A 13,689-nucleotide genomic window follows, 5' to 3' on the forward strand; every position below is an offset into this window, starting at 1 on the left:
AGCAGACGTTTCGCCAGTCATACGACGGGCATCATCAGTGCAAGACTGAAGGCTGGTTCACACTGTCACGTCTACGCCCGCGTCTACGGGTTACGGGCGCTTACGGTGGGGGTTGCCATGACGACGAAGAGACGGCGCCCGCAAGATCGTTTCCGCAAGGAGTTGAAACAACTTCAACTTTTCTCCCGCAAGCTCCGTAACCGTAAGCGCACTGGCCAATAGGATGGCAGAAAAGTTCGGACCACGTCACAGGACCACGTGATTTGGAGCTATGGATATGATTGGAGTAGGTGCCGATCTTCTGGCCACTCAGCCGCTTTCCGGCCCAGATAAGCCTCCGTCGGCGAAGGTGATGCGCTCCTGAGCCGCGGGTTTTGGTTTCGGCTCATTTGCATAGTAAACAAAAACTGCTCGTACGAGGGTGGTTCCGTAAGTTTCCGTCCTGAGGTAGATAATGCGCGCGAATTTGAAAATGCGATTAAGGGCGCGTGGCGCCATCTGTTGGAGGGCCGGAGCACCACCCTCAACCCTCTCCATGCTTTTGTCGGTTGGAGAGAGGCATTTCAAACAGCCAGGTTGCACTCTTCAGTTAAAATAGAAAAAATCGAGTACTGCGCTGTGATAAAATTCTTGACAAAAGAGGGACTTTCGCCTAAAGAAATTAAAGCGCGACTGGACAACGTGTACAGGGTAGCCTCTCCGTCGTACACAACGGTAAAAGACTGGGCTAAGCAGTTTCGACTGGGGCGAGAGTCCATTGAAGATGATCCACGCGATGGTCGTCCAGTGGAAGTGATGACACAAGAAAATTTGCCTCTTCTCGAGGAGGAAGTGCTGAGCGACAAGCGTCTGAAGGTGAAGGAAATCTCAGAAAGGCTGGGGCTTTCCAAAACAACCGTTTTTCGCATCATCGGCGAGGGCCTTCACATGAAAAAGGTCAGTTCAGGATGGGTGCCACGACTTCTCTCGACAGTTCAAAAGCAACAGCGCGTCGCCTGTGCCAAAGAGTTTTTGGAGCTCTGTCAAGAGAACGAAGAAGAAATATTGAAGTCAATTGTCACAGGGGATGAGACTATGGTGTAAGTTAAGGGTGACTATGTCGAAAAGTGATACACTTGTTTCGTCTCTATGACTATTAAAACTTGGTCGGGCCGGAAACGTATGGAACCACCCTCGTATCTTGAAGCACAGAAGCATTTCGAAATCGCTGACAGCTGGAATAGCTTTCGACTACGACGGTCTTCAATCCTGTCATCTCAGTTTTTCCGAAAACTCGTTAATTAATAAGTTAATTATCGTATTATAGTTAATTATTCATCGAACACTGATGCGACCGACTAGGAAAGATATCTTCCAGGCCAGGTATGTTAGATGTCCAAACGGCATATCTGGGGCTCTCACAGATTTTTAATAAAAAATATGTGGCGCCTCCAAAAAGACACCCTGTACACATTCGTTACGCAGTTCTGCTACGCTGATCTTCTTCTGTATCTCCAAATGTGCACACAAAAAGGGGCCGTCCATCTCTCCCCAATCACTTCAGCAAAACTTCTAACGACTCCTGCAACGGAGCCTCCAACGTAGCTCCCCACAGAAACCCTCTAACAATCGACTCCGACTTCAGAGCCCTACTCACCGCGCTCAACAATCGAGCAGCGCCTCCACCTCGCCCATACAGAGAAACACCTTAATTCGTACCCACCGATGCAGATCACGTTTCCTCCTTTTTTCTCCCCTCTCTCACGTGTTTCCCCCAGGTCGCTAATGACGCATATCGTATCACATCGCCCAGGGAAAGCAGCAGCGGTAACACGCGGACAATACATAAACACATCCGTCTTTCGGGGCCAAGAAGATCGTGGGGTGTGGTCTTTGTCACTGTCGCGCTTGGGGAAAAAAGGCCAGCCAGACATGTCCTCCCTTATTCTTCCCCCTTCTTCGAACGCGATGCTCTCGAAGTCACGTTCGGCGGAGGCAACCGCAGGTGTTAGTCATCTAATATCCACGTTGTGGGTTGTCCTCATCGAAGATTGGGGATTTTGATGCACGTTTTCCTTCCTCGATGGAAAGTTGGGGAAACACAGATACACTCGCGGGAAGTTGACGTGTGCGCGTCGTGATTGGTCGAAGAACGGCACGCGCGGGATGTATTGAAGTCACGCAACGTTAAGTTGCGCAGTGGGGTGTGGGTATTTTATATGGGGGCGATTGATAATGAGGCGGTTATGACGCCTGGGTGGAGTAAGCCCATCATAAAGTTCACGCGTTTGAAGGGTGTCTCAAGAAAGTGAACACAAACACGCGGCATAACGCGGTAACGGGCGGACTTTGCTCTTAATTACTTAAAGGGACAGTCGCATCGACCACAGATCGATTCCGAAACCACAGTGAAATGAGATTCCCCGTCCTTCACTGACCATGACTCCGAAAGTCCCGTTCCGATCGACGGAATACTTTTTGCATAATTCGTGTGTAAGCGGCGCTACAGCAGACGACGGAAGCGGGCGTCAAGCGGAACTCCCTGCTGAGAATCTTTAGCAACGTCACATGGAATCTGACCAATAAGAACGTGGCGAGCCAGAGGAGTCCCCGCGGCTTGCAGCTTGCATGAGCAAGGTCAGGGAGACGAAGGCGAAGGCACATACGGAGATGGCGGACTCGGAACGCGGAAGTGGCGAATCGTGCTGTTCAAATGCCTTTAGTAATAGCTCCCGTGACGAATATACATGTTTGATGACGGCCCATATTCGACGGATCCGCTTATTCTGCAAGTCGCTGGTGATGTACGTGCCGCAGCTGCGTTAGCGCAACAGAACGAGCCTCAGGACCACTGCTTTAGGTACGTTCATGATCGGAGTGCTCAATACTTAATCCCGTGACATTCACACTACGACGCAGGAAACAATCCAAGTGTTTGTGCGGCGTCTGTGTTCCTCAGGAACTGGATGAGTACCTATATGCTGCAGTGCTGGTGAAGTGGTAGAGTTGTGCAACGACGGCACGCACCACACGCACGCATCACACTTTGTTCCCAGCTCCCTGTCATCGGCCAGAACTTCTAGTGGTGTATCTACCGCAGTATTGCAGCGACGATCACAGTCTTCGCCTACTGTGCCCACGATAGATAGGCACGTCGAGCAATCCTTATTTTCGTAGTTGTCGTCGTTGTTTGCACACACGACGAATGCCCCATGAAAGTTACGAAGGCTCTAACCAACTGTGCAACTCAAGGGCCGGGTTAGAATTAGAATGATTGTCAGGAAATTACTATGCTACGTGTTTAGGAAAGTGTCCTTTCTTTTTACAGCTACGTCAGGTTCACTGCTTATTGTGTGTTTACAAGCTGAGTTTGGAGATTCCTTGGACCGAAAAACAGACGAAAGATACCTGGGTGTGTCGTCCGCATGATTCGCCAACGTTTTTCCATCCTGGTCCTATCAGGACTATCATCTTTAGTGTGCCTCATTTCCTGTTCACACCTACACCATAATAGACTTGCGTAGTTTCCAATTGAGAAGTGTGAAACAGAATCTGTGTTACCACAGTAATCCCGAGAAGTGCAAAGGAATAGGCGGGAGCAATAAACTACCTGGCCATAAGTGACAGTTATACTTTTAATGATAGTGTAATGCTTCTTATCGTTGGCAGTATTATAGCATGTGAGGGATATAACACGTCAAATAATTTCAGGTAACGTTTCATAACTCACTAATGGTACAGTTACACCTCATTATCATAGTAAGTGATACATCTGTCTGGGAATGTCCAAAATTTGTCATTCCCACGGAAGGTTGTTCTGCCTTGATACAGCAAAACAAATTTTGATACCTGCCATTGATCCATTTTTTAGCACCACTGTCTTGAAAACAGCTTTCATGACTGTAACTTCAGAGATCCTTGGCAGAGCATTACCTCTTGTCTATGTATTATAATAATTATTATAATGACAGGCAATAAGTTACGCAAATGTGAATAAATCTTTGTGTTGACTGAGTGTTGTCCATTCAAGAGCCATTGCACAAGTCCACATCCAACTCTTCACGCACAGATATTTATTATTTGCTATGCACAGACAGTTATCAGCGTGCACCACACTGGCAATGTCCCTTGGGATCTGAAGCGGGGACTCACAAAAATAAAAAATAAAATAAACAGTTTTGTAAGTACTTCAATTGCAATGAAAAAGGGACGATTGGACAGTAAATTGGACGGTTTCATTATAACAGTGGTACACAGGAAAAAAACTCGGGGTGTTGGGGGGGATCTGGATCGATCTCTGGGCATAACCAAGTGTACAATTTTAGAAGGGTTAGTACATCCTGAAATGGCCCTCATGCCTCAGACCCCACTACTCGATTAATGCACCTCCCTTTTACAGTAAGAGGCCTCTTACTATCTACGGCATATCCTATCAAAGCTCACAGGACAGCAAATTTGGCCAAAGCTTATGTGACAGTGCCTCGTAGAACATGCAGGTTTTCTGTTGAATTGACACTACATCTCTGGTAGCCCCTTTAATGTCTGGAGGTAGGTGCATCATTTTACATTTAACCAGCAGTAACGTATAGCATTGCAAAAAAGGAAACAAGGGCTTAATCTCAACGCTGCATCAGCATCATTCATCATCTCACAATAGCGTTGTTGTTGTCAGCCTCTGCACAAAGATTTGGGTGGACCTGAAACGGACCTTTTTTTTTTCTTTTCATTTCCTGCTGTCAAGTTATTTTGTCTTGGCATGTAGCGCTGAGAATATCAGTAGAAGCCATGAAGTCATTCTCTTTACTTCTTGAACTTGGATGAAGAAAGCACTGTTCTGGAAGATCCTAATTTGTCAGAGGCGTCGTAAAGGCATTAGTGTAAAAACCAGGTCTCTCAGCAAAATTGCCGTGCACACACGTACATTGCTTGATGCCGTTTCATGGATGGATGGGACTTGATCAGCAGCACCTGGTCCTTCTATAACACAGAACGTCAAAAGTGCACCTCAAGTTGGCTACGACAACCGCAAAAACCGCCGCCCTACAGCACAGAAACAGAGAGATAAAAGGTAACTGGGAAGTGGGTTATGGCGCTTATGTTACGGACAGAGGTACTGTTTGTATAGTGCCTGTTTCTACACACCAGCACACAAACAGCGTCAGTTCTTCCTTTTAGTGATCGGGGTTCATAGTTTGCGAATTGTTCTGTGTCCAAAAATTGTAAACACATTCTATGTATTTAAGTAATATACGTACCACTTGCGCTTGACCCTGTCGAACTGCCTGCAGCTGTAATACACATGAAAACCAATCATGTCTACCACATTCCACAAAAGTCACAGGTTCAGTAACAGTGAAAGTTTCACGATAACGCGTCCGACAACGAGAAAAGTCAATCACGTTCATATGAATGACATCACTTGAACTTGTTTATTGTATTTTATTTATCTAGTTATGGTTAGGGGATACCTTACGTTGTACCGATTTCGTCTTTTGCTGCTAAGTTACTCACGCGCAAGAGTGACAGACCCGATTGGGAAACTACATAGACATTGTGACTTACTGTCGAAGTTGCTGGCTCGCTTTGTTCGTGGAACACTGTCGGAACGGCGTCAAGTTTCAATTCGTTCCTTTTTTGTGTCAATCCAAGTTGCACTTCCATGATGTTCTCATCCAGGTACACATTATCGGTGAAATGCGAGGAGCATACACGGACAGCATGAACACTCCTTGCTTCATCTGGATACCCGTTAGTGATGTAGCTGCTTCCAACTTTCGCTTCGTCTGGGGTCTGGCTGTAGATGTATCCTTGGCGTGCGAAATCAAACATCGAGGTTTTCGAAGGAAGTTTTCCTGGAGTCGGGAACGCTGCGTCGGTTTCCAAACGACATCCCACGCGAAGGATGCAAGCGTAGCGATAGTATCCGAGTCACTAGAAAGTGTCACATGTGAATACGGGCGACGTGCCGGAAAAAAACAAAGCAGCCCCAGACTTGGCGGCAGACGACAGCGTCCTTCACAGCGGATTAGCCAGATTCGACCTTGCGTCACGCGATGTTGTTGGCGCTGGCGCTTTCGAGGATGAAAACGAAACCGGATCTTTTAAATTCGATTCCTCATCACCTGGTCCGTTTTGGAAGGAGAAAATTTGGCAAATAGCTCGTGGTAGTGTACCGAACACATTGGTATTGGATTCGTAACCACGGTTCCGGATGCGACAGTCCCTTTAATTAAGTAGACTTTATCAGCGGGTTTTTTGCGTGCGTGTGTGTGAAGCGTTTAGGGTAAGCTGCAAGGTGTTGAAGTTAGTTTGTATTGTTGACTGATTAGGTGAGTCACAAAAGTGGTGCACAAAGTTAATTAGGCTGCTTTAATTTATAGCGCAGAGCTATGATCATAAAAGTTGGGCGCGCCTGTTTATTAAAGTTTCATAACACAAGCCTGGGCCACCAAACTGGGAAGTAACTTGGGTTCGAATCCCGGCATCAGATGTGCCGTCGAATGTTTACGCTGGGTTTGCCCTCACATACACCATGGGGCAAACGTCGGCAGAGTCACCTGTGAAGTCGGCCCAGTATACACGTTCGCTGTGATCGCGCGGTGTAATGAAACGTTATTTCAAGATGTCGTGACTGATTCGATGACGATGTCACATGGAAGCTCCTTCGCAGCCGCGAGGAACCACAAGAAAAGGTGAAGTATGGTGAGCTAGCTCAACATAGGTGAAGCATCAATACTAGGAGGAGATAAGGAGAAAGAACGCGTGCTTACGTTCATAGCGCTGACGTCTTCATCTGTCCTCATGAAGTTTCTCTGTAAATAAAACTAAGTGATCATGTTCGAGTTCACAGTAATTTGAATTCGATGATTCAGAGTGTGTAATAGCTATACAGCTTTTGCTATGGAGCAGGTAGCACCCATGGTGGGTAGCTGAAAGCTCCAAGGTTTATTATTTTACGAATTTACTAACTAACTAACTAACTCATTAACTCGACGGATACAGTGACTACCGATGGACCAACCACGAACGTCATTGATTAGAAAGATGATTAATAAACGGTCAGGCACATTATGTTCGCCATTGAATTAGAGTTTCAACGAACAATCTTGTTACAAAACTGTGTTGCGTAAGAGAAAGCTCTGAACGAAGAAAAAGTGATAATTTAAAATTACTTCCACGAGCACCAACAATATATCATTCGCTGATCCTGTTCTATTCCTGATCCTGTACACGGGCTCGAATCCCTGTGCCGCCGGTGCTGTCTGGGGTTTCTCCTTGATTTTCCTCAGACACTTTCAGACATATGTCGGCACAGTTCCCTTAGAAGTCGGCCCAGGACGCACATTCCCTCAGGGCGTAAGTCGTGACGTTGCCCACTTCTGTGAGAGGCCGACAGCGGCTAGCCCTTTCACCATCACAACCGCCACCACACCCTTGAAAATGAACTTGACCACGCATAGCACGCTCCTAGCCAACCATCATCCCGAATTACATCGTTCTTTGAGCTGATTTGCTGAAAACGAGGAGGGAGGGGGCGTACGCCATTTTTGTCGCATTAAGCAGTTCATAATTGCTAGAAAATGGCGTATGTGCCCCATGTTTTCATTAAATCAAGGGCGAGAACATTGTCATCCGGGATTACGGTTGGCTAGGAGCGTGGTATGCGGAGAAGCTCTGATTTTAGAGTGTAGAATGATCATACCAGTTCCCAGGATATTGAGCATAAGCCGCACGTGGAAGCCGAATGGATGGATACAGAAAGAAGGAGGGGGAGCGAGAAACATTACAGTGTTGAATTGCTTCACGTTTACAGATGGCGAAAAGTCACTTGGAAACGTCCGGTCTTCCAGCCGCCCGCAGTAATCTTTAATCGACATCTGTATGCGAAGCATTCAACGTTTTTCAGATTCAGCATTCAATAGTCTATACTAATACCAATACCCACTCTTCAACGTTCAACACCAACCACAGGGTACCATATAAACCAGATTGTCAATTATCCTTTGCTTAGTGTGCCAGAAGAAGACAACCGTCGTCCGGCATACCGGCCATTGGCAGAAAATCTAAAAGGCTCTTAGCATTGGATTATGAACTCCTTGGTTCGGCCTATATTCCGGTTTATACGTTTAGAGTTCCAAGTGTCCTATTCAAAGCCAGAGACCAACCCACGGAAGATAGAAGAAGGCCAGTGCCAAAAACAAATGTGCCCTTTTAATCCTGCAATGCCGGAACTTACTATACAAGTAATATGCCATCCCTAAACTGTTTGAGCCACACCTAGTTCTATCTTGAACTGACTGACCTCTCCCACATGTTCCTACCTTCCACAGGAGCACGCATGAAACCAGCTCCCGTGGCATAGTGGTTAGCACGATCGCTTTTCGCGTCGAAACTGGGAGGTAACACGGGTTCGAATCCTGTCACCGGCTGCGTTGTCTGAGGTTTTCCGAAGACTTTCCAGGCGAATGTCGGCAGACTTCCCCCTGACGTCGGCCCAGGACGCTCACTAACCCCCCCTGTCCCGCACTCCTTCCTGCTGCCCTCTCTGCCCGTTTGTACTCCTCTCATAGCCACAGTTGCTTCGCGGCGCTAACGAGGAGTTTGAAAAAAAAATAGAAGCACGCATAAATAGCAAAGAGGAACTGCATAAAAATTTCTTCAAAAGACGGAATCACCGGCACAGCGCGCCAGCCTTCCGCCTGATTATGCGAGCAAACAAACAATCCTTTCTTTTCGGAGGCAGGAACTCGCGAGAAACTTGCTTTCAATGATCCACCTTCCAGCCTAGTTTCGTAGCAAACGGGTCCAATTCGGTCAAAGGATTCAATTGGAGGCTGCTACTACTCCGCGTCGTTACTTTCAAGTCGGGGCCGTGCTGAGTTGCTGGCGCAGCAGCGTCCTCGACTGCTCCAGACTCGTTATCTCGGCGTCTGGCTTGGTTAGACACAGAGGTCGCCGCAGTTGCTGCACCGGCGATTCGTATAAATTGGCCGTGATTTCCGAGGACTGGCAGTAAATGCTTCGCACGAAAAGCTCCAGAAAGTTAGCAGGGTCAGGAAGAACGAATTATAACTAAAAAGGGGGTTGAACGCAGCGTTACTATATGGCTGTGGTTCTGATGGAGGCTGCGTTATCGACGACAACAACATCAAAAAAGTATGAAAAGAAAAATTGTCTGCGTTTTCGTGCATTGTGCGAAACGCGTCGAAACACGATCATCGTTGATACCGTGGACAGAATAATAAGATATGTTCAGTGTCTTTGTCACTCATTGGTTTTATTGTAGATAGCCATTTGTGTTTTCCTAAGTGATCTGGACTAGCCGGCTCTCGTAAGGAGTGCCTATTTCTCCACTTTTTTTCTTTTCTAATCAACTCAACTCAACTCAACGGTCATCGTTGACAGTAAGTGCCGGCCTCTTCATGTTTTGTGAAATCATGCATTTACGTACTTTTTCTTAATTGTGACCGTGGTGGCAACACAATCTCGGCGTACCACAAGTACAGTCCGGCGTTCACGTGGTGTTGGCACTGTCTCGTGATCTCACGTGACCCTATAAAGCCACTGACGAACCTGCACGGTGCTTGGCTTTATAAAAAAATGCTTTAAAAATCCATGAAGCCATGAAGTAGTCAACCAAACAAGCGGAATAGAGCAAGTGAATAACTGCAACCTTCCTCCCTCTTAACCGTGAATAGCACGCTTGAATAATAATAATAATAATTATTATTATTATTATTATTATTATAATAATAATAGTAATAATAATAAGGTGCACTGATGACTCTTATTTTTCTGGGGTCCGAAAGCGCCCCATCACTATTCTAAACCCCACTAGTACCGGGGCGTGACAGGAGTGGGGATTTATCTTCGGCAGTTAGATAGATATTACGATGTCGTCCAGGATCCTTCAGTTGGCGTTCATTTCCGTTCATTTTGTGTTTCCCGGAAAGTAAACGTGAGGCATTTCGGCAGGGACAAGAATTTTTTTTTTTTTTTTTCTGGAACAAGCAACGGCCTGAATGATGCATGTATATTGACGTCAAGTACGCCCAGGAATCAAACGCCATTATCGGTCGGCTATTTGGGCCGCACGCTAAGAAGTCGTAAGGCAGATTTTATCAGGAAAAAAAACTGTACCTGTATTTTCAACTGCTCTCATTGATCTCTGCAGGGCATGCCCTGCCAGTGAAAGCACAAGCAAAAAATGTTCAGTTCACTGCTATTTAGTCTCTCCGCAATAATTATGGAAGTAATGTTTCCCTCTATAGTTGTGTTCTGTGTGAGAAAGACACGTTTAAGCTCAGCCCTATGGTGGTTCCTACTGGCTGCATCACTCGACGTCGTGACAAGCTGTGAGCAGATATGAAACCTATAGGGGCTGCAGTACAATTTCTTCGGCGGAGTAGCACACTTAAGGTGTACGAACTACATTTCGTGTCGTTCTTAAGTCGCACGCCCATCCCTTGAATCGCGTTTCTGTGTATAACACAAAAACGCGATTCAAGGAATGGCTGCCACCATTAGTGCTGCCACTCCGTAGTAGTCACAGGAACTGTACACGTGTGGACTGCCGTTTGCAGAGTTCCTTCATTTTCCCGTGTGGGCTTTGGTGTTCGTTGTGTGTTCATTTCGTGCCCATTCATTTTCTCCCGCTCGGGAAGCGGTGTAGAAAAGCGGTCATCACTCCTCACGTGCACAACTGCGCATATCGCACGCGGAAGCAACCAATCTTATTTTCCCTTAATATTTCGAATGTTGATACGCTACTCAGATGTTTACCGGATGACTAGTTCTATGGACGTTATGACGTTATCGTCAGTGATACTGATTAAAGACGGCGGCCACCAATACTCATCCCCATGCGAAGAGCGACTTTGGCAGTCCACCCCTGTCCACCCGTCGCCGCTGGGAACGAGGATAAGGAGCGCACGGAGACTGGTGGTTCGAGAGTAAAGCGACAAGGTCTATAGTTAGTTTTTCTTTACTCTTGTTCACATGCTGAACGCGTTATTTTGATGGTGATAGAAAGAAGAAAAAATTGGGAGGTGAGACACGACTAAATCAGACTGGCTACCCCAGTGCACCTACGTAGAGCAAAAAAAAAGGGGGGGGGGATGGAAAAACGGGAATTGTGGAGAAAAAAAACGCGTTATTGTCACATTCTGTTTTGTATCATGTTACCCAAAAATAGCACCGAAGCCAAATGTAACAGTCCCTAATATTGGCTGCAATACGTACGATTCAGAACGAATTCGTGACCACTGTTAAAAGTTCGAGTATTGTGCACTTGTACAGCCCTAATAAAGGGAAGGTTATGGAGAGGAGACTCGACGATATTTCGAACAGAGGCTGTTATTCTTCTAGGCACCGTCCTCATGATTGGTATGGTAAAATTTAAAGGCTTTAAAGTCTTTCAGTACCATGCCAAGGATGAGGACGGTGCCCAGAAGAAGAACAGTCTCTGTTCGAAATTTCGGCGGCGGGTTTTGTCCTGAAGCTCATCCCTTAGTATTATATTATACAGGGTGTTCAAAATTAAGCTTTCACGAGCGCTATGCAGCGATGACAGGAAACCGGATAACTTTACGCTACTTGTGTAAGAAACAGGTGCTGCTAATTATGTAGCACCTGTTTCTTACTCAAGGAACAGAAAAAATAGCACCAGTTTTCTTTTGTTCGCCAATTTATGAAGTGCTAATGAAAGCTCAATTTTGAACACCCTGTATATATATATATATATTATAGTACCTCTATGTACACCCCTAAAGGGACTATCGAATCCGGGAACGTGTGTATAAGACAGACACAGAGTAATGTTTGACACCACTTCACAATCTACTTCGCCAAGTTTCTCTTTCGACAACAGCTCAGTTATTAAATAAACGTGTTTTAAACATCCGCACTCAGTCTGCAGCCAAGGCAGCCCCAGCGATAGTAACATGATGATGTAAGCCAGGCACAGCCAATGGGAGCGCAGCACAGGCGATCGTTTCCGTGCTCGTCTGCTTCGCGTTCGCATCGCAATAAGTGGAAGTGCTTGTGTGAGTTCTGTGTTATCTTCCTGACTCTACGAGCACGTCCCTACGCTAACCCAGGTGGTGGTGGTGGTGGTGGTGGTGGTGGTGGTGGTGGTGATAGAGCTTGCCGTTGTCGGCCTCACGTATGTGGGCAATGTCACGACTCACGCCCTGGGGGAATGTGCGTCCCGGGCCGACTTCTAAGGGAACTGTGCCGACATATGTCTGAAAGCTAACCCAGAATCGACACTCCGACATTCCACTAGCCGATCACAGATCTCCACGGCTCGCAGACGCCCGCCCGCCCGCCTGTCGCCCAACGGCTCTCCCTGATTGGACTTGTCCGTGTGACGTTTTCTCCCATTTTTGGAGAGGGAATTCCGGCATGCTCTCAACATCCGGCGTCTGCTCTTACCATGTATTGCATCAAATTGCACGAAAACTACTCCATTCATCCGCGTAGGATTTTCGATCGTAGTTAGTGAGCGTAGTGATTGATTTGTGACCGATTGTAGTGATCGACTAGTGATCGATTGGCGATCGTAGTTAGTGTCGGTGATGAACGAGGAGTAGAATGGCACTATAGCTTCCGAATCGACCGTGTGACGCGTGCGACGGTCCCTTTAAATTGAGACTTTGCAAGGATTCGAAAAAACTTACGTGAGCATCATGCCGAACACGAACCATCCCCTCGATACCGAATACGACATTCGCATTCATTTTGTGCGAGTAATTAATTTGTAAATGATAACAACAGAAAACCGAAACCGAAACGTGAAGAGCAGAAACCAGAGCTCCGTACACACTACGGTGGTTCGTCAGGAGGAGGGATACGCGACGTCACACAGCATTGTCGTCTGCTTCGATACCTGTATTCTCCCTTGCCGGATGCCGGATGACGTCAGCAGTGTGTTGCTTTCAGTGTCCTCTCGTTCACAGAGGCGAAGCCCTCGCTTCGTAATAAATTTGTTTGAATAAAATCTGCCCAGTTTTGGAACGAGATATTTCGTACACATGTTTCTGACATCCCAAGGGTTGCGGATATACCACAACCTTTGTGGTGATTTTGTTGCGGAGTCCCACTTCAAGCACCATGTTGTTTTGCTGTATTGGTATTGCCGCATTAGTTTTCTGTGATCTCTATTTCAAGCTGAAGTCGAAGTTCAGTCGTATTTCTTCTAAGACGATGTCAGTGAGTTGGACAGTATCCGCTGTATTCGCCCTGTGGACAGTATTCGTCCCGCCTGTATCCGCTGACTACTGCCTTGTACATTCGTATCCAATATATTTCAATCCAATCCAATATATATATCAGAAAATTTATGCGGTGTTAGGGGATGTACGTAGCGCGTGTTGGAAAGCCCCCTGGATGCAAAGACGCGCAAATCAGCAGGCTATATCGCGGAAAAGTTTGGGCTCGCTTTGCTTTGCACTAACGTTTCCCAGGTCCCCTTATTCCTTCTTTCTCCCTACCACGTACTTCCAGCCAACGAAAGTCTACCCGCGCAGCACAGCTTGGGTTAGGCTTAATTGCACAGCACCGCGCTTCGAACCTCTCTCTCTCTCCCCCACCCCAGATAAGTGCGTCCTGCGAGCAGAGCGTGACGATCGGAGGGTGGAGAGACCAGGCGAGCCACGCGAGGCGGGACTATAGAACGATTACGAACCAACACAACACAGCCTGCAGAAC

At 46.7% G+C, this 13,689-nt stretch overlaps 2 protein-coding genes across 5 annotated transcripts in view; both read right to left on the reverse strand.

The window, feature by feature from the left end:
- LOC135366738 (leucine-rich repeat-containing protein 15-like) overlaps window positions 1–13,689 on the reverse strand; it is a 584,634-nt gene that overhangs the window by 508,721 nt on the left and 62,224 nt on the right. For all 4 annotated transcript variants that reach the window (XM_064599600.1, XM_064599596.1, XM_064599597.1 and 1 more), the window contains exon 3: window positions 6,750–6,791. The gene's annotated coding sequence lies outside the window, so the exon portion shown is untranslated. The remainder of the gene's footprint in view (window positions 1–6,749; window positions 6,792–13,689) is intronic.
- On the reverse strand, window positions 4,872–6,654 carry LOC135366745 (uncharacterized). The gene is made up of 3 exons (XM_064599609.1): window positions 5,542–6,654; window positions 5,235–5,267; window positions 4,872–4,956 (listed from the first exon to the last, which is right to left on the reverse strand). The coding sequence occupies exons 1-3, from the start codon at window positions 5,806–5,808 to the stop codon at window positions 4,873–4,875; spliced, it is 384 nt and encodes a 127-aa protein (XP_064455679.1). The 5' UTR covers window positions 5,809–6,654; the 3' UTR covers window position 4,872.

This window comes from Ornithodoros turicata, chromosome 8 (assembly GCF_037126465.1).
Source record: "Ornithodoros turicata isolate Travis chromosome 8, ASM3712646v1, whole genome shotgun sequence".
In the NCBI taxonomy this organism is placed as follows: Eukaryota; Metazoa; Arthropoda; class Arachnida; order Ixodida; family Argasidae; genus Ornithodoros; species Ornithodoros turicata.

Bases quoted from the DNA above. Each gene is read 5' to 3' on its own strand.
- LOC135366745 (XM_064599609.1), bottom strand. From the start codon at position 5,808: ATGTTTGATTTCGCACGCCAAGGATACATCTACAGCCAGACCCCAGAC. The intron at 5,268-5,541 runs GTAAGTCACAAT...TGTGTATTACAG, and splicing joins GCGAGCCAGCAACTTCGACA to CTGCAGGCAGTTCGACAGGG. The intron at 4,957-5,234 runs GTACGTATATTA...TCTGTGTTATAG, and splicing joins GACAGGGTCAAGCGCAAGTG to AAGGACCAGGTGCTGCTGAT.